The sequence below is a fragment of the Pogonomyrmex barbatus genome, unplaced genomic scaffold, assembly GCF_055798465.1.
Source record: "Pogonomyrmex barbatus isolate J1 unplaced genomic scaffold, ASM5579846v1 scaffold22, whole genome shotgun sequence".
In the NCBI taxonomy this organism is placed as follows: Eukaryota; Metazoa; Arthropoda; class Insecta; order Hymenoptera; family Formicidae; genus Pogonomyrmex; species Pogonomyrmex barbatus.
In genome coordinates this window covers 1,892,818-1,914,953 of record NW_028297119.1, presented here as the reverse complement: position 1 = coordinate 1,914,953, position 22,136 = coordinate 1,892,818, and the positions used below count along the sequence as shown (strand labels likewise).

General features: G+C 36.4%; 1 protein-coding gene across 4 annotated transcripts in view; it reads left to right on the top strand.

Moving 5' to 3' along the window:
- Rim (Rab3 interacting molecule) overlaps nt 1-22,136 on the top strand; it is a 68,696-nt gene that overhangs the window by 23,095 nt on the left and 23,465 nt on the right. For all 4 annotated transcript variants that reach the window (XR_016139570.1, XM_089078361.1, XM_089078360.1 and 1 more), the window contains exons 6-13: nt 9,611-9,830; nt 11,130-11,322; nt 15,607-15,814; nt 16,406-16,660; nt 17,490-17,513; nt 18,673-18,937; nt 19,265-19,516; nt 19,867-20,040. Coding sequence is in view for 3 of the 4 variants with exons in the window: in XM_089078361.1 (XP_088934487.1) it covers nt 9,611-9,830; nt 11,130-11,322; nt 15,607-15,814; nt 16,406-16,660; nt 17,490-17,513; nt 18,673-18,937; nt 19,265-19,516; nt 19,867-20,040 (1,591 nt within the window). In the remaining variant the exon portion in view is untranslated. The remainder of the gene's footprint in view (nt 1-9,610; nt 9,831-11,129; nt 11,323-15,606; nt 15,815-16,405; nt 16,661-17,489; nt 17,514-18,672; nt 18,938-19,264; nt 19,517-19,866; nt 20,041-22,136) is intronic.

Genomic DNA, 22,136 nt, shown 5'->3' with positions numbered 1-22,136 from the left:
GCATTGATCCTTGGCATCCTCTTGCCCCTTGCTTACCCACCCTTCCAGTCCTCTCTTGCGTCCTGTTTGCTTCTCTCTCTCTCTCTCTCTCTCTCTCTCTCTCTCTCTCTCTCTCTCTCTCTCTCCTCCCTCCCGCTCTTCCTTCCCGTACCGCGGTCTTCCTATTTCTATCCCATCCCTCTTCTTCCTTCTTGGTACCTCCCGCTCGCTACGCCCACACGCTGGCTGTGACGTCACGCGGCCAGCACGTGGGCGAATTCAAACATCTGCCCCTTCTTCGTTTCTGAATAGTCTTCGACCCCTAACCAGCCAGAACTCGTCCAGAAAAAGCCTCGCTGGCTCAAAAAGGCTCAGTACTCTCCTCGACGGGCGACCCGTCGAATGATTATCTTGGAGATCATTTCTCTCTCCTCAGCACCTGAATTTACGAGTGCACTTCTAACCCTTCGCCTCGTTAGCGCGAATCCATTTATCTTGCCTCCTCTGATTTCGAAAGACAGTTTCGAAGATATATACAGCACCAATAAAATTAAACGTTTCATGGCTTTATTTTTGAAGTTAATTCAACCATAACTTCGAGCTCTGCACAACGCAAATTTATCCTTTTTATTTTTTTTTTCGAAAAAAAAAAAGAAGAGAAAGAGTAAACCAACGCAGTCTGCAAAATGGGATTACGAAATGTCATCGGGAACATAATGAAGATCATGTGAACCCACATTTGTCGCTGCCCCCTCCGTGCACCTCGTTACTTATGAACGGAGGCTGAAGAAACTTTGACATTTTCTTCCTATCTGGGGGCGATGAGAGAATTACGTGTTGTGCACGATCGCGCTTTTTCGAATTGACCGACGGAAACATCGGCGCGCATTGTATTATTTTTTTCTCTTTCTTTTGCGACGCGTTTTACAGAGATTCCGGTGGAAGTTCACGGGCTAATTTGTCCGCGCAACGCGCGCTGACCATTTTCTATGATTGATCGTCCGTGTGACAAACGAGAGAGTACTGTACTCGCGATAACCGTAATTATATTAGCGTTTGCAGGCAGCGTTTTAGGCACCGCAACATTTTTTACAGCACGTATCCAACAAGGTCGAACCTTTTCGAAGGAAGGGAGAGATGGAAGGTAAACGGTCTTATATAAATTTAATCTGAAGACATTGCAATTTGACGGTCGGACGAACAGGCTTTGGCGCCGCATCTATCTCTCTCTTTTTTTTTCCTTTTTCTTTTCTTTTTCACCGAGTCCTTGCTCACTCATAAATCTGGTGCAGCGCGCGTATCGAGATTAGCTTCTATGTAGGAATCAAGACGCGTCGCTGAATTTATCGTGGAATAATGGATAGCCGGGACAATAAGAGAAGAAACGCGTGAGATTAGCGTAAATCGATTTATGCGCCTTGCTTTCACAATCTAATATCACGATATTGCGTATGCTACGAGCCATTTCAAATACATTGAATATATGTTAAACACGAGTATCTTCTTTTTTAATAAAAATTGAATAAAATTTATTTATAAAGGAATCCGATTAATATCCGTTTAAGATTAGATAAAAATTGAGGATAAGCCTCACGCATGTAACATTATTCTCCATGGAAATAACAAAATTGCATTCTCGCGAAAATTAAAATAAAATCTCAGTGAAGGTCCGACGATTTATTATATGGATAGTTATAGATTCATGTAACTGCACAAACATGTGGGCGTAAAGTGCACACGCGTATACGCGCCTACCGTATATCCGCCCGACGATGTAAATAGTTAAATTAACTTCCACTAGATTTTGTAGAGCGGCCATACGGCTTTGATCCCATCCTCATACTCCCTTTTCCTGACGTTCACTCCTCCGCGTTTATTTCTGCCAGAGAAACCAACTGTCCAGATATATGTTGTTAGGTGATATTTTCTCTTAATCGCCGCCATGGTTAGGTGTTTGAGATTCAAATACTATTAAAAGCATCTCTACCAATTACGCCTATTGTTGGTCAATGTCTTATATTATATCAAATCAGGTTGACATTAGTTTTCTTTTATGTCACTGCTCGTAAGTAGCATCTTTATATGCTCGTTATTTAGCTCTTGATCTTTTTCATTGCTTTGCCGAGACAAGCTTGATCTCACCAATATTTTAGCACAACATGTTTTATAAACATCTCGAGAAATAATCGAGAGAAACGGCGGTCAATCCTATTTGCTCTCTAAATTTCTACAGATGCTATTATGATTCTACAGATTCTTTTACATGACAATTACCTTTTGTGCGCATCACATTATGTGTATTTAGCATGTATTTGTTAATCTTCAAATATTTTGCGATTTTACTGACCATGACATTTGATAACTTGATCTCCCGCGCGCTGATTATCCGCTTCTTCGTTATCGCTCGTGAACGGGGTGCGATAGCTTGAGATAAACACGGAGGCCGGAATTAAGCGGTACTCCGCAGAAACTGGCGACTACAGAATACGCGTATCAAAGGCACGCATCGCGCCGTCCTGTGTGACGCACGGTCTGCCGGCTTGCTCTTCAATAAAAATGCCAATAATAGCTATAATGTGGACCAATAGTCTTGGCGTTTTTTCCCTCCTATATTTTTTTCGATGAAACCACGCACGGTAAATTCTACGAGAACGCGTAAGAGAAATCTATATTGGCCACCTTTATTATGAATATTGCGTATAAAAAATTCTGATGTGTGAGGAATAATGATAATAACTGAAATTAAATTATACAAAAGATCGCGATCCGATCGTGCCAAGTTTTTGTTTCTAATTAAAATTATATAGATTGTACAATGAAACTATTTATAAAGTTAAGTTCTTATTAGTTATAATTTTTTATAATATATTATAAAAAATAATAGTTATATTAAATTTTACAACTATAAGTTTTTAATTTAATACGTAGACTCAAATATTAATAATATTAATAATATTAATAAAATATTAATAATTACATTAAATTTTACTAACAAGTATAAGTTGGCGTTAGTTTTTTATATCAAATCTTTTATATAATTTAATTTTAACTATTTTATATAATTTTATATAATTTTACTATTTTACATCAGAATTTTTTATACTTTTATATACACAAGTATAATGATTATATTAAATTTTTTGACAACTATAAGATAATATTAATTTTTTATTATAAAATTTTTGTATTTTTATAAGATCTTTTTCTTATTTTTTGGAATTAAAAGTTGGCGTCAGTTTTTCATATCAAATTTTGTAGAAATAATAAAACGATTTATTTGATATGGAGATGTTTAAATAAAATTTGACTTTTGTGCAAATTTTAGATATTACACCTTTTTTTACAAAATTAAGGAATATATATTATTAAATAACTATACTTAGAATGCCTTTTTATACTTCATATATAGTGCACCATGATTATCATAATTTGAATCATAAATCACTATTCAGATCGCTATATTGTCGACTCTGCAAGATTTCACGCCGCGGGGGGTGACTAATACACATAATCACATTATCGATTAAATGCATTAATAAATCAGTTCAATTTATAATTGAACAGTATAGAGTGTCAATGCAAACCTTATTTAGAGTCTATCCAGACAAATTTGCATAGCTATATAATTATGTGCATAAAGAAAATTAACCAATCATATTTTATGGGATAGAAATGCGATTGACTAATTTTTTTTATGCATACAGTTATATAAGTTTGAATAGGTTCAATCAAATTTTTTACAGTTTAATTTTAGTATTTTAGTATACAATTTAATTTTATTTTGCACATTAATTTTTTTTTAAATATATGAATACAAGTATAATAATTTTATTAAACATTAATAACTACAAATTGATATTAATGTCAATCTTTTTCCTCATCTTTTTCCTCTTTGCAAGGTTTTTTTTATTTTATGAGGTTTTTAATTGATGTCATTTTTTTGATATTGTATTTTTTGCACAAACGATAAAATAATTTTATTGTCTGTTATTTTAGCAGTTTTTATTTTTTTGAAAGAAAAGTTTGGTATTATATTGAATGTATTATATCTTTTTTTTCTTATATTAAAAAAAAAATTTATGTTTGAAATTTCATAAATTCACTTATAATATAAAATAATTAATATCTTAGTAACGTTAAGAATACCTATATATTTGGAATCAAATTCATTTACAGTACAAAATAATTAATATATTCAAATCTTAATGAATTCTGCAAACTGAAATGTTAGTTGGAACTTTATATTGTTGCTGCAATCTTACTGGAATCTTCTATGTTTTCTAAGAGAAACCATTATTATTTTATTTAGGAAAATTACAATAAAAGAAAGGTGCAATGTCAATGATGACTTATGTAATATGTTTTTTTTTCTTAACAGATGCTGTAAATTTCAGTGTAATGTTTTTTTCAGATCTCATTAAGAAATTTGCGCAATGACGTTTTGCACTACTTACTTATTATTTGTATGTATATAAACTGATTTATTTGATTGATAATACGATTATACTAGTGATCCCTGGCGTAGATAAAATTTTGTAAAATCAATACAGCGAATAACGATTTATCGCACGTAGTCTCACACGGGCGCATTTGCACTCGCTATCATATAATGCTGACAGATAGAACGATTAGTGAGAGAGAAGGACAGAGAGAGTATCTCTTGATCAAGAAAGTGCTGCTTTCTGGTATCAAAATTAGGGAAAAAACTTTTGACGGCGACGTGGATGTTTCGTAAAATTTCTATTTCTATCTATTTAAGCTTTGTATCGTGATATTTTTGTTCGTAGAGCACGGAGAGAAAAACTAAAAATACTCTTATGATATAATTTAAACCTCGGCTATCGATTGAGACTAGTTAGAACTCAATCGGTTCAGCCATTACTGAGAAAATGTAATTTTCATTTCGAGGTTTTGTGTATAAATAGATACTGATTTATCTCGCCGTTCTGTGTGATCTCGTTAAACTTGGCGACGAAACATCCGTACCTTTTGATTTGAACAAATAAAATGAAAAAGGATACAATATGCATTGGATGATCGATCACATGGTCCAGCTGTGACAAGATTAACAACCTGTTTTGCACATCCATCCGTTAGTTAGTTTCAATTTTTTTTAATTTAACCGATTATGCGCCTTTTTGCGGATTTTGATTCTGAAGAATCAGACTACAATTGACTGACATGTGACATTGACGTGTGAAACCATGAAACATTACTAGCCATTTGAGGTGAAATGAGGTGTATCTAGCCGACCATTTTTCATTGAAAAATCTGATGAACAGAGATGATTGCTGCGTACAGCAACGCAATCGCAAGTTAAGGCCGAGTGACAAGGAGTAATTGTATGTGAGAATCGTTTTAAATGTACACGACGCGCGAGGGAAGCGACGGACTAGTCCGACGGTGGTGTTGTTGCTCCCATTCGTAGATGCACAATACAATTAGAGAATAGAGAATTAGTTTGTAGAAGCGAGGTAAGTTACGTGTGCTCGTATGTTACTCGGGCGATCGCCCGTTTTAACGAAGAGAATACCTACGGAGAGTCTGGATCGAAGGCGGAGATGTGTCTCTCCGCGAGGACAAGGGGAGGGGGGGGGGAAGGGGGAGGGAAAAAGAAGGAGAGATGTCTGCAGGGCAATTAATTGCCCTGCAGGGAAAATGCTTGCTACACGATCAATGCGGCTGGCGGCATTAATTCTCGTCTAGTCTTTAAGTAAAGTCTCTTCTCCGCCGTCCATATTCTCGCGTTGTGTTTCTCAACGTTGGAATCAACGCTAATGAAGATTTCTAGCCCGTTTTCAGCACTTCTGCACATCTGCGGCGTGCGCGAAACCACAATTCCGACAGAACCGAATAATCCGCCTCTGACACCTGCTGATAGCGCAGTTCGATGCGACAGTAACACGCTTAAACGCCGTAATATCTAAAAGTCTTGCTCTCGTTCCCGTTATCGATCACGTTTCACCGGCGAGATAGCGAGCGGAGGAGGACGGAGAGATACTTGGCATTTCGAGTTTACCCAATTTCGTTATCTCGGTAATGAATCTTCGTCGGCGCGGTTTTTATCCACGCTTCTCGCGCGGTCGAACTTTCCGTAGCTCAGCGAAATTTTTTCATGAGAAATAGGAACGCAAACGAGATACTGCCGCCGTCGCCGGTGACGACGACGACGACGACGACGACGACGACGACGACGCGAAAGTGAGCGTAAGGCGGCGCCGAGAACGGGGTGGTAAAATCTTGAAGTGATTTATACGCGGTGAATCGGTGTCATCTAACTTTTAAATTAAGATTCTCTGCACTTTTCCCCAACGCGTGACTCCACGGTGACTCCTCCTCTTTCCGTTCGCCACAACGACATCGCTCGCGGCTTACCACGCGCACTTCTATTTATTATCCACGCGAGCATCTCGTCGGGTAGAAAATGCCACGCTCGCGTCGTCAGGTACCTGCGGATGCGTGACTATTCCGCCTACTTTAAACGCATGCTTAAATGCCCATCGACAGTCACTCGAGGCCCTTCGTGTGTACCGAGAACGACAGACGACGTCTTTTGTGCAGGTCGCTTTGCGACGAGACGCGGGTACGCGCCGTAAAGGTCCTCCCCTTTTATCTCTCGTCTCATTGATATTCGTAAGCTTACCTCGTGGTCTCAGAGTTACGATTTACAATAGCACCCCCCCGTGAACATTAACTTGATATTTCTCGGTCACCCAGTGTATTGACGTAAAATTTTTTGTAACCAAACGGATTCCATTTGGACGTTACGCGCCTTCGATCGTCAATGGAACGACTTTTCAACGGCATTCCTCTCGCTTTTATTGTCTCTCGTTATGTCGTAATGTCGAGATCGCATTGATACACTGATATCAAATGCACATTGCCGCGTAGAACACGGATATATAGGTATCGTTGAATGATATAAGGCTCGCTCTCTCGTGGCGATCGTATTACCAATTTGTTAGTTTTACGAACCACGAATCCCCCTTTTTTTTTATCGCGCTCTCGTCGCCTATCTACTGACAATATACAGGTCTCTTCTTCGTAATGTTCTTTTTATGCGCTCCTCGATCTAAAAATATTTTTTTACACGTGTACAATTTTTCACATTTAATTATGAACAAAATTAATGGTGCATTTCTTTCAGCGAATTATCTGCAAATAATGACTTACGCAACATCATCTGACGTCAAAGAATCGTTCACATCTCGTGACGATTTCTCGTAGCATGGTTGTAAAATATCGTTCGTGGTAAATTCAAAATCGTTGACTTGAGTGAATATGCTTTCGCTGATTTTATTCACAAATCTTGTACGATATTTTTCTTTTTTTATTCACAGATTCAAGAGCTTTACATCTTCGTATCTGTCATTTAGTCTTTCTGTCTACCTGACGTCTTATGTTTAAACACCGAGCACGAAATCTTGCACAGATATTTCTGTAATTCCGATTAGTTTATCAGTATATCATACATAATACCAGTCCACTTCTATAATGCAGATGAACCGCAGCGGCATCTCACACCGAGTATATTATTTCAATGATTAGCAATAAGTCAAACAGTAAGTTGCAATGTGTAGTTAAAGGGAGATCGGCTTTTAGGGCAAAAGCCGCCGCCGCTAGGGATGACTTCCAGGGGTATGCGGGAGAAGGCGGCAGACAGAATGAATCGGCAATTGCCCGCGGTACTTAATAATTTTATTACATAAAAATACAAAGCAAATCATCTTTTGCTATATATTAATCGCTACACATATATCTAATTGTATGTATACTTACATATACATATATATATATAATATGTATATCTGTGCGTATGCGTGTGCATGTGTGTGTACGTATCTGCCGAACGGTCGTGCGTTGATCGAGTTGAAATCGATAATTCGTCTCTTCCTTTGATTTATCTGACTCTCGTGGCCCGATTACGCGTACAGTGTTATTTTTTTTGCGTGTTACGCTTTTTGTACGTTTGATAAAATTTTATAAAAACTCCACTCTGCTAATCAGACTTCAGAATTAAGTTTCAGAACGTATCGTCTATACTTAATTGTGTTTCTTTTGTATTGTCTTACATTTTCTCGCGAAGAAACCTACATATTTTCGCGCTCTCGGGGACGCATTTGCATTAACGCTACCATGAGAATAATGCGAGGATGCAAGCAGAAAGATCAAGATCATTTTTTTTTCTTACGAGAAAACGAGCAACATTTGTCTGCTTATAACTCGCACGTCGCGCGATGCGACCGATCGGCAGAGAATTGTAATAGACTTTATTTGTTCTACTTTGGACGGCTATGAATCGTGCACAGGTATATTTTTATCTACACTTCACTTCAAAATATATACGTGTACACACGTACAACTCCCACAAATTCTCTGCATCTCGAAATCTTCCATTCATTCGCATATACACATTATCTGGATATCAGTATAAACCTGTAGGTACTTAATTAGGACAATGACGCTGCAGCAACAAAATTACGTTTTCAAGATTTGAAGTTGCGTTCAATGTGTTTTATTTCTTTTCTGTACTAAATTTTTACACAAGGCCATTTTTGGCATCCGTAAGTATCAATATTGCCTTTAAATTTCAAGAGAATTCAACTTCAAGAGAAATCAACTTCAAGAGAAAATAAAGATAATAATTTTGGAAATTTCGGAATAGCGTATTGTTTTCTAAATTATATTATATTACAGGTAAATATAAATATAAATATAAATTTAATTAAGTATAAGTTAAATTTACAATAAATATAAATTTAATTTATAATATACAGCCTTACGGAAGTCAAATTTGTATTTTTTGTATTTTTTCACGATCATACGATAATTTTTCATGTATTTAATGTTTTTATTTTTTTGTGTATAACGAAAATCTGTATTTACCACTATCATATCGAAATCCCGCAGACCTCGGAAATAGGAAACGTCCTAGAACTTTAGATGGATATCTCGTCAAGAAAAGACTGTAATTATCGTTATGCACGTACGCGCACACGTACACACACAACCACACGATCCCTGCACAAATTTATGCATATAGTCGTATTTTTTAGCGTCTCGCCAATCGTGTGTAGGCAGATTCAGACGTACGGTTCTACTTAACGCTTCTCAGACGTCATCTATCGCACATTCATCGCGGGCAAGCTTGCACCGCTGCCTTATCTCGTTTCCGTTAGGTATATCGCCACCCACAAAACGCACACACGAAGCTGACACGTGAATCAAAGAGAGAAACACCGGGCGGGATAGGAATGCGAGGTGTCGCAGGAAAATGCACTTGACTCTTGACACTTGAGGGATAACGATGGGATAATTCTTAAGACACGATAACTTTCGTTTTCGTTATGCCAGATCAACCGAAAATCGAGACGCCGTATAAAAATGAAAAAGGACGCGTGTACAGGAAGATTTCAAAATAAATCGCGAGAGGATACTCTCTTTTTTCCAAAAAAGAGAATTGGCGTAGGTAGAATTAAGGGTTACGAGTTTATATAAAAAAAAAAAAAAAAAAAAAAAATAAAAAGAAAAGACATAAAACCGATTCGCGCACGCATTCATTGCGGATATTGTAGAGGAGAGAAATGAGAAAAGGAGGAAAAAAATACGAAACATTTTGGATCTACTGTAGGGAAGGGGTACTACCACCATGCGGGAGGTCCGAAATCGATGTCCAGTGTTGGGCGTAGGCACAACGGATCCCACAATGGGCACCACGGGTCGGGCGCGGGCATGACGGCTGTCGAGCATAACGGCCACCATCCACCGCGAGAGCCGCGAAAAGAAGAGAGCACTCTCGTCAGACGGAGCTTTCGAAGATGCGGCGACGAGTGGCGCGCCGACAGTAGGAGGTGCGTTTCAAGGAGGCCTGATGATCGCGTGCGCCTCTTTTTCTAACTTTCATTTTCTCGCCGACCTTATGCCGCGACAAAACGCATCACTGAAAATGCGAAAAAGAACGAAAGATATTTGCTCGACGAAATCTCATCGCGGAGATCCCTGATCGTACAAGCTCGATCTTTTGTGAAATAGTAATCTTCCCAGTTTATCGCGACATGGAGAAGATGCCACTGTTTGTCAGAGATAAGTAAAAATATTATAGTGATAATTATCTTTTTTTCATTTTTCATTTTTCACTTTTCATTTTTCATTTGAAAAAATGTTTTAAAAAATTGTATATAAATGTTAAAGTTGAATCTATGTACGATAGATTTGTACTACGAAACTGTGCAGCCTCACAGTGCTTTATTTGAGAAATTTTTGACAGATGAAAGTTGTGACAGATGAGTTTGTGACAGATTTTTGACAGATGAAAATTGAATGACGAACTTTTATGATTGGGGATTTTTATCGTTACACTTTACAATATCGTTAATCAAAATATTATAAAGATAGATATTCGGATCGGGACATGTATTTGATTTAAAAAAGAAATTTCAAGTAATAATATTAAAGAAAATTATAACGTTGGTCAAAGAAAAATAATTAACATATTTGTTTCTGTTATCATAAATTTTAAAAATGAAATTTAAAAAATGAAATTTTATTGTGTATAGTATATTACAGGTGTATAGTAAATTAAAATTATGAAAAATGAAAAAGAAATTCATCTAGGTAAAATATCTTGTAGACAGTTAAAATTTTATCAAAAATTTAATCGAATGTCCATTTTAATTTGTTAATATCATACAACTCTCTTTTTTTTTAAATTAAATAATTTAATATTAAATAATTTAAAAAATGTTTGCAATATCATTAGAAAAGACTAAATTTGATCGAATTCATATCTGAGTGCATTGTAATAACATATTAAATCATAATTTAATTGTATAACATATTAAATGTTAAATCAAGTCAAAGTATATATATATATATATATATTAAAAATAAAGATGTTGGAAGCAAGTTCCTCAATAAATTAATAATAAATTTTACTTGAGGAATATTGAATAATGAACGGGTTGAAGACAAAATGTAAATCATCGGTATTACATTCGTGAGTTGTGTCATTGGCCGCGAATCACACTTTGCTCAAGCGTTTGATCAGATTGAATCAGATTGAAGTCGCATGGCGACAAGACAGACACACACACACAGGCACCAATCACTTATTATCCCGTGTCTCTGTGTGTATGTGACGTGTCCATCAGGTTCACGGAGAGAAGGGGGAAAAAGACAGTACGTTTTGATGGTGGGACCAATGTCGGCGGCCCTCAGGAAGAGGAATGGTCTTGGGAGGCCGATCGGCAGGGTAGCCAAGACAGCGCGACCAAAGACTCTGGGATAGACACTTCTAGCACCTTCACGAGCAGTGAAGACAGCAACAGGGGCGATTTGCCCAAGGTACGGGGCCAGGTTACGAGCGAGTAATGTCAACCGGCTTGAAAAAAAAAGAAAACAAAAAAAAAGATCGCTAAATAAAATCGCTAGAGAAACGCTTCTCGAGTTGTAGCGAGCTGTAGATCGGAGTCGATCTGTTGATCGATGATGTAGACGGCAGGATCCTACACACACGCGAGGATAGACAAGAGTTTAGGAATTAAATCGTATTCGTCGGTGGATCGAGTAAAAGGGGTTTTTTCTATAGCGTTTTTTTTTTGTTGCACAATCGCGGTCGATGGGGAGCATAGATAATGGTGCTTCATCCCGGTAATGATCATTTTCTTCCACGCGCGATCTACTCCAGGCGTCAATCACGGCAGATCCAAAGTGGAATACGTCGTCCAAAGTGGAATTACGGTTGTTTTCTTTCTCGCTCCTAGCTTCGATAGCGTAGCGAAGAGGTGCATTGAAGAGGTGGCTTGCTAATTGATGTAATTAGCGTGCAGCACTTGTAATTAGTTACTTTCGGATTACAATGTGTACTGTGTGCCAGGAGAGCTGAAGTTTCAGGGAATGGAGAATTGCGCAATTGATCGCGTTGAGATCACTGATACCAATCGATGTGCGAATTGAGAGAGAGAGAGAGAGAGAGAGAGAGAGAGAGAGAGAGAGAGAGAGAGAGAGAGAGAGAGAGAGAGAGAGAGAAAGAGATATATATTAGAGATATATATTACACATGCCGTAATTACGAAATTATGCTTGAATATTTTTTTTTTCTTCTATCTGCGCTGACAGGAGAGAGAACCTCTTTTGCTCGATTAACCCTAAACTTCGTGCTTAAAGGCTTGTGTGCTTGTGTTCGTTTATCTCGAGATTTGTTTGTGTTTGATTTATATCGGCTTTCTTTGTACAAAACTTACAGCATTGATGTATTATCAATTTCAAGCTTATTTGGTTTTCCAAAGCTGAAATCACGGATTATCGTTTATTTTCCATTTTTAAGCTGATTCACATTATCAATGATGAACGTCATTGGTCATTTGTAATAAATATTAATGGGATTGGTAAAAAAAAGTTTTTTTTTTATTAATTGCCATTCACGATACTCTGTGAATTCAAAAGTTTTAAGTAGAAAATCGTTCTACAATTCTGTTGCGTCAGACCTCTTTCGATTCCATTTCATCGTGCCTCTTTTGCCTAAAATCTGTAATTTTCCTCGAGTTTCGCAATGACGTAAATTTAATAGCGACGAGAAGATTTATATACTTTTAAATAATGAATGTAATTTCTGACATTCATTTCTCTTTTACGCCACTCTAAAGTTAAAGTAGTACAGTCGCGCAGTTTTAAGTTTTCGTAAGTCATATTACATAATGTGAAATGTAAAAGAAGTTGCAAATAATCGATTCGGTATTCGGCGTGTAAATTCTCTTGAAAATGTCTAGAGAGAAGGGGGAGGAGGAAGAGGGAGAAAGGGAAGGATAGAAAATAGAAAATAGCGTTTGGATTTATGTAAAATCTATTTTTTATTTTTAACGTAATTGATAATTTAATGTAAATGTATGTGTCTGTAAGTATTTAATGATGCTATTCTGTGAAAATAGAAAACATTCTGTATAATCGTTTGATCAGACTCCAGAAATAACAAAAGATCAGTAGACTCCAGTAATAACAAAAATGAATAATAGGTAGTAATCATGATTTGATTATAAATTATCATTTATTATTTTTCTAAAAAAAATACAAGATAATTCCATCGGTATCTAAATCAAAAATAAATTACATAATCGTCTATAAATACTTGAATAGACATGAAGATGATTTGATTTGATATCTATTTTGATTGGAATTGGCGAAAATTTATGACATTGATCGATATTCTCAATTTCTTAAACATAAGAAGTATGACAATATAAAACATGAAATCTTTGCTTTACGGGCAAATATATAATAAATAAAGATAATAAAAAAATTAAGATTTATATCATTTTAATTACTAGAAAACTGCATTAAGAAAATTGCATTGAATACCAATTATAAAATAGATTTTGCGATTACGATTCCGACAGATGCCGGAACATTTTTGCAAAGTTTATATTCGAATGAGCGAAATATTGCGTGCACAGCTCATCGTTCAATACGAAAAAGATAAGCTGTGGGAGTCGTGGTTCAATTATACGAAGCAAATAACTGAAATTAAATTCGCCGGGTAAATGATAATCGGCAATCGGATAATTTGTCTGGCAACGACTTACGTATCTCTTGAAGCAACTCGATCGGGATCAATCTTTTTCACTCCTATTTCCCAAACAAGTCACGTAACTCGAAGCTTGCTTCTATTTTCTCGGGGGCAAAAGTGGAAACTGATTGCGATGCGTGAAGGCAAAAACGAGGAAACTAAACACCGTCAAGCGCGATTGATTTCTTTCGACTTCGCCGAATAGGATCGGAGGAGGAAGGTACGAGACTTGGTGATGCGGGAATTAATTCGCGCGATTGCGTCCGATCGATAATCGTGTCGCGTCCCGACAGGCGCGACTCTTATCCGATAAAAGTGCATCGCGATGTTTGTCCCTTTGTCAATTGTGTGTTTCGGTAATTTGAAAAAATTTCACGTGGCTTTTTTTACAAGATAAAATAACGATCCAAAATGATCTAATTAAAGGACCGTCCAAGCTGCTGGTCTTCGAAAAGAAGAGCGTAGCTGTTTCATAATTAATCAAATTGGAACGCGGCCAAAAGATATCGCAATCGACGAGGCTTGACGACCTCGTTAGTTATCGTCGCGATCAGTTCTGAACAAAGGATTTTTTAATATCCCGTCAATTATTACGATTCCAGTACAGTTAGCTGTTGCACAAATGAAAGAGGTTCGTACTATTGTTTAATTGTGAGTGAGGAACAACGTAATTGCCGTTTGGCATTCAATCCTGCCAGAGAAGATCTCCGGTTTGAATATATCTGATAGGAAATTCGGACTTTCTTATGCACAATTTGCATTACAAACTAATTAAAAGTTTCGTTATTGTAATAACGCATAATTCTAAATTATTTGAAATATTTCACTGGCGTAAAAGCAGAAATGGATTATAAAAGTATATCGTTGAATCTATGTAGAAATTTGTTGATTTTTCAGAATAACATATCTCTACAATTAATTGTACAGATTGATCTTTCTAATTTTCTAGTAAAGTTTAATCGAAATCTATTATTAAACCTGCTACTATAAAAAGACATGAGCAGTAAAGACTTCGGGCTTTCTGAATTGTGCATTAGATGTCGAGGAGCTCGACATTCGATAGGACAGAAGCCAAAAAGAGGCGACCCCTCTCTCTAAAGTAGATCCACCTGGTGAATCGTGTCCTCAAATAGAGATACATCACGCTTAGGATTTTTACGCAATATTACGTATATCGACGACCACCATAGTGTTATTTGCATGCCTGCAATATGTATCTTTTTTGAATTTACCGAGGCTTTCGGACACTGAAAGTTCCGAACAGGTGCATGCAATAGGGAATGTTTTATATCTATTATAATACTTGCTAGTTTCGCATGTATCGCATGTAATAGTGATCATTACTTGCTTTTACATATTACATATGCTTATTGCTCTGTAAACTTTTCGGCACTCCTAAAGTATCGAAAACTATAAAAATAGCCTCTCGTTGGGAGGATACCGATAGATTTCATGAAAGATGATGATGTGCTTTTATATATTGAGAACAATTTATTTTAAATAATTAAGTTGTTTTTGTTTCCTAATTAACATTGTTTTGTTACTCTTTTTATATTGATATAACTTGTTCACGCGTATCCTCTCAAATCTGACGTCAATTTAAAGATTATATATTTGTACTTTTTGTATTTAAGTTCTTTGATTGGATGCACTCCGCGCAAGAAATGTATTGCTATAAGACGCAAAGCATTTCTCAGTGGTATTTGTAAAATATTGTTTGTTGCAATTGTTTTTTATTAGATGTATTTTAATTGGTGAATAGATTAATAATGGAAATACGTCAGAATTCTGGAAATAAAATTATATGAGTTCCACAAAAATAACGAATCTCTGAAACGGCTCGTAATTAATTACAATGCGATAATTATATATTTTATAATTATGCTAAGTCACTGGTTATTAACTAAATGTTGAATAAAATATATCTTTTATCTATTATTAAATTAAATCTTTAGCGTATTTGGATTCAAGATCAAGAATTTGGACGTACGTTCCGTATTGTTTATGGTTTATGAAAGCATGTGACGCCCATTATCAGTAAAAGAAATACTATCCGCGCTCCGTAGCATCCATTATCCTGGCAAATGAGTGAAGACGGTCAGAAGATCATCGGCCACATGGTTTTACGAAAATCGGCCGGCTCCGGGAGCTGTAGTAGTATACTCGGACTAAAAGTTGTCGGTGGCAAGCTATTGGAAGATGGTTCCATGGGTGCTCTGATCGAGAAGGTGAAAAAGGGTAGCACGGCGGACATAGAAGGCCAACTTAGACCTGGTAAGAAGATTACAAAGTTCGGATCAAGCAATTTGAAAAATTTTTAAACCATCCAAATCGTGGATATTTTCTATATAGTTTATTATGATACGTTTATCACGATCGGAAGACAGAAAAAAATCTAAATTTTATGTGACAATAAACATTACAAGACAAACATTACAAAATATTTTTTTATACTATGCTTAAAGAGTAATTATAATGGAAATTTGATCATCAATTGATTTTGAACTGATCATGTACTTATCGTGTTACTTATCGTGATTATATCAATTAATAAAATTGTGAGAAAATTTGTGAGAACATTTTATTTTATTTATTGAGAATAAAAAAAGATGAATTACATGTATACTTTTGTTACATGTATATTTGATTATAAGCATTTCTCTTGTAGCATCATGTATACTAATAAAAGTCTTGCGTTTGGATCGCGTATATTCGAATCGTGATAATTCGTTTCAACTTTGACACCTTGAAAGTGCACGGCTTGTCGACGCGCTTGCAACAATCGCGCGCAAACCGTTTCTATTCCCACGACCGTCCATAAGAACGAATCGGACGACGCTCGACGATTCCCTGCGGTTGTTTCAGGTGACGAGGTGATCGCGTGGAATGGGAGGTCCCTCCAAGGCAAAAGCTTCCGGGAGGTTTACGACATCATTACCGAGTCGAGGTTGGAGCCGCAGATTGAGCTTGTAGTTGAGAGAAAGTTGTCGACGACAACGGGCATGGCGCCTGCAGGACCGGGCCCATCGACGCCCATGACATCCAGAAAGATGGTTGCACAGAGCCAGTGGAGACAGAAACACGAGACCATTTCCGGTCTTCAGCCGCCGCATCACAAAGGTGACTATATACGCAGCACGTTCCGTTTCCGGCCGTCTTCCGACTTGATTTCGCTTCAGTGTATCACAAATGTGATCTAGATTATTTTATCACCGACTCTTTTATTCAAACGGAATATAGATATCTTTTTTTGTACAACTCTAAATATATTTATCATCGATTTAATCATATGGTAGTCGTGCATGGGCTTATGGTGCCGAGCGTTATTTTAATTACAAATCATAGGCATACCAGGAGGAATAAAAGTATTTATGTACATATGTAAGAATGGCGATTATATATTTAAGAGGATGAGGTAGATTGTTTTTTTTTCTTTTCACGTAGATGGGCTTCTGTTTTTCACAGGATGTCACAATACAGCGAACAGAATTAGAAAGAAGTGTGTTAGGAAGATAGCGTTGTTTTAAACTGAACTGCGATTAGAAGAATTTATAGAGAATCAAAAGTGTTTCATCTGAGCATTTGGATCTTTCTTTTTCTTATGTAAAAAAAATTAATATAATATTTTGTCTATTTACACAACTTTAGACAAAAGCTATACATATAGAAAGATGAACAATAAGACAGCACGACTTGCAAGCACAATATCGACGAAAAGTAGCACGTGTAATATTTATGATAATTCAATAATTCTAAAAGACGAAAGAGCACTGAGAATTAATTATTCCAACTTAATGAAATATTTATTTATATTAATTAAATCCCATTAAATGTAAAGCGATATTCGCGCTTCTCATTAATAGTATCGCGTTACTCGCATAAGTATATTACGTATTAAGCATCTCAGAAGCAACGCTACCACAAATTACATAATTTTTTCGCATTCCAGGTCTTAAGAAATGTTTACTATGGGGTAGGCCTCAGAGAACTTTTTTCAATCCATTTTCGATCGATCAGTGTTTCTTGTCTGTATCATAGCCCTTTACCTCCGTTATTGATGACCGTTTCGTGAGATTTTCTTTGAAATTTCAACAAACGGAACAGGAGTCACGATTTCGATGCTACGGCAAGCCGAAGCAACGAAAATTGATTTACCATTTATTCTGCCTTGAGTATTACCGTCGATGTTTAATGTAGATGTAGACCGTAGTGCTAATGCACCCCCTTGCCCTTTCCCCGCTAAAAGAGCACCGTTATATAGGTATAGTCTTATGGGAGCAACAACTATATTATATGTATATACAAGATATAAAGATGCCGATGTATAAATCCCTCATATCGTGCTTTCTCTCTATACGTATAACAAATCACGAGTATCTCGTGTAATTCTTATGGATAAGTGTAATTTGCTGTGTATTCGCTACCGTTCTATTATCTCTGCTCCAATCGATCTAACATTATTATCATAATAATTCCCCTCATCCCTTTCGTGGCTCGTTGTCACGGATTTCCGTAATTGTGAAAACCCGTGCATGCGGACGCCACTTCTTCAAAAAGACGTGGGTGCTTCCAGAACTGTTCAGAAATAGTTTATCGATTTTGCAACATCCCCCGGGGGTTCGATGACGCCGTGAGATAGAACTTTTGGTTTTCGCATCTATAATTTCGTATACTCCGAGAGTGCTCAATCGACGCAGAGATCTCTCGTCGAATAGACATCTAACAGATTCACAGATTTCCCGATCCTTCAAACACTATTTTGGACATTTCGAAGATATACTTTTAATCTTTCCACCATTTCTGCATTTTTTTCTGATACCACATATATCGTATATATAAACGTATCCGATTAACATATTCATTGCCAAGTGAATGCGAGCGGCGCGTTCATCGGCTGACAAATGGCAATGAATGTGTTAGTGCAACGAAAGCATGAAAAATTTTTTTATGTATCGAATCATCCCAATTTCTTCTTCTTCTTCTCCTCCTCCTCCATTTGTCGTCTCTTTCACTTCTGTTCGTTATTTTCCTACGTGACGAATCTCGCGCACCCTCTCTCCTCGTGAATCGCTGCAAGATCGCAGATACGGAAACGAGTTATATCCTAGTCGAAGCTGCACGATCACTTGCAGAGTTGTACGACGCGAGGCGTGAGAAACCCTCGGTTTTAGTGACGTCGCCGGGCTCGCCGGACCTGCACGCCCAAGGACGCGGTCGACACTCCCGACATCCGACCGGAAATGCAAATGTGGGCGGTAGTATCCAGGTGAAGCTGGGCTTCGATCCCGTGGGACTTCAGCTGATCGTCACGATAATATGCGCCGCCGGGCTCACGCCAAAGAGTAACGGCCAACCTAGAAATCCTTACGCCAAAGTTTTCCTACTTCCCGACAAAAGGTGAGAAATGGAAGTAAATCAGCGTACTTAATAATATTCAATGGTAATATTTTTAATTAATAAAAAAGTTCACAAATTAATATACATAAATTTATATAAATGATCTAATATTTATTTTAACAAAATCATAGGAAGAAATACTATCATAAATAATGTCATAAAAAAAATTTACCTAAACGCACTAAAGGTGCACATATTGTTTGATGTTATTTTATTTTGTGATTCTTTAAGTGATTATTGATAGCTCGTTTTATTCTAACTTAATTACTAATTAATCTTTTCAAAACTTTTAAAATTAATATATCTTTTTTTTTAATTTTACTCTAGTGAGAAGTCGAAACGGCGTACGAAGACTGTGGCAAACACGAATGATCCCAAATGGAATCAGACTTTTGTTTATAATGGAGTTAGACGTTCGGAGCTCAGGAAAAGAGCACTAGAGATTACGGTCTGGGACTACTCTAGATACGAAGCGAACGATTTCCTTGGCGAGGCTGTCCTGGAATTGGCAGTATGTCTCTTGGACGAGGAACCAGAATGGCATTCTCTGACCGCTCACGGAGAACACCGGCACGTCAGGTATGAATTGCACTCACGGATGCTAGTAGTTCCAATACTAATGCTAAAAGCGATCAAATAAATACCACGCATCGATACGAGTCTTGTGGAATGTTTGACAATGTTATATTTTGTTTTGCGTAAAATGTGACATAACGTTATACGATGACTTGTCTCGTGATTCTTAGAAATCTATATTGAGAGAGAGAGAGAGAGAGAGAGAGAGAGAGAGAGAGAGAGAGAGAGAGAGAGAGAGAGAGAGAGGAGTCCATATTTTTCGATATAATCTTGTCTTTACCAACTTGAAAATGCAATACCGTATCAAAATCGCTACCTCGCTGAGATTGTTAACATTACCTTTTACTCTTCAGGCATTATCAAGAATCTGATGACATGATAGATTGTCATCTAAGTCCACCTTCGACCACCTCGAGATTAAGTGACTCCGACACCTCGGAGTGCGATATTACGGATTGCGACGTGTCGAGAGAACAAAGAAGAACGGCTGACGGTGCCAGCATAAGCAGTATCGGCAGTTCGTCTAGGTAAGATAATCTTTTAAGATCTTCGTGATATATCTCTCGGTTCGACGAAAGAGAGTATATCTCTTAAAATTTCCGGAGGAGATCGGTCAACTTAACTAACTTAGGGTATCTGCACTGAATACGGATGTCTGCGTACGTTCATCTTATGTAAATCGAAACATGTACTCACAAAATCACAAGATACTCTCAGATCATAGCGTATTAAGTTAAATTAATATTTTGTATATTAAAAATGGACTATTATTGAAGGCTAGATAACATGACAATTATCCGAAAGTATTATAATTAGCATATTTGATCAATGGATATTTTAAGACAAAATTACTATCTTTGATTTAAGATTTAGTCTACATATAGATATCTGTCTACTGTTATTATGGTTGCGTAACAGCTATTTTCATGTTCCTGTATCGCGATTTTAATTACACAGAGAGAGACAATATTTCGATATATAATACAAAGTTTTTGCTCACGAAAATTTCTCCCATCAGAATTTTAAAATCAAATTGATTCTATCTACGTGATTAGAATGAATTTCACTTGGGATAAATAATTTTTGATAAAGGAATTTTTATTAATTTTTTTTACGAAATTGTGATTTTTTTTTATTATTTGCTTTGTAAAATAGAATTGTTTTTTCAGAATTTAAGAGTAATAATTTTTGTGGAGATTTGGAAGTGACTGTGATAATAAAATCTAATTTCTCTTTTGCGTAACTGAAACGTAAGCCAAACGTAGAGGAAAAATAGAGATAAGTACGAATAGATAAAATAAGTGATTGCAAACGGAAGTTTGAAAAAAACACAAGATTTGAATGGGGAGGGGGCAATCGAGAGAAAGAGAGAGGGCAAAAGCCAAGATTATAAAACTGGGCAACAAGCCAATTGACATAGCAGTTGGCCCGCGACCATCGCTAGCTCCGGAAGTCAACTTTAAACTCGTATTCATATTAATATTCCGATAATGATGTCCGATCGTTATTTGTGAGTACAAAATGATTTTTGTTAAAACTTTTAAGCCTTTACTTCTGCAAATGGAAGAAATGTGATGGTGCACATCAAAGAGAATAGGGACCAAAAGATTACTACCTAAAGTGTTAATTATTCATGATAATAAACCCATTTAAAATCATGCAGCTACTAAATTAATCGATTTTATAGAGGAAACTTAAATATATCTTGTAGCAATAAATTCTTCAATTATGAAAATTAAAAATTTGTGTAACTTTCATCAATACATTCAATTATTAACGACGTATTAACAATGAAATTTATAGTGTATAAAATTTGTGATGCGCATATACACGTAATTTTTTATTTAATATTTAATATTCATTTAATACTTGCAAGTAAACTTTTTGAAATTGCTCCGCGATTTATTCTCGTTTCAAAGATAGGTTGCCCATAAATTTTTTCGTTGATATATGCGGCAAATTGCATCAATGTAGCGGATTGAATGAACACATAGACTCGATAGGCTTGGCAGGTAGAATGGCAGGTAGAGATGGGGATAAGCTGAGATATTATCCGGCATCGCTCTGCACTTGTTTTATACCGAACAGCTTCGATCTGCAAAGTAAACGCGTTTGTTCCTAAGCACGCATTAGTCTGTAAAAGCTTTCTCCGAATAATTGAAACATTCCAATCAGTTTCTATAAGATTCTCTGCATATATTTAAACAATCTTTCGTATCGTTTAATTAGAGATTATTCTTTCGTACGCGAAAAGTTTTCGTAGATTACATTAATATATCCATCGTCGCCGAAGCGAGTCAGACAATAATCCAATACATCCAATGGATGTATGCGTCTTAATAAAATATTATAATTCAACGCGAACATTTAGATTATTATATTTAAATACAAAGTAACTGTTTTACTTGACATATACGTAGTAAGAATCAATTGTAAAAATTTTAGATCCAAAATATTGTACTATTATATTATTTTTCTTCGCGCTTTTGAGATTCTTCAAACATTGCTGGAATATATAAGATATTAAATAACTATAGATCTATAGTGGAACGTATTTTTACTAAACTTAAATTGATACACATTAATGCGGATAAAAAGTTTTAAGTTAAAGTACATTTTGCGG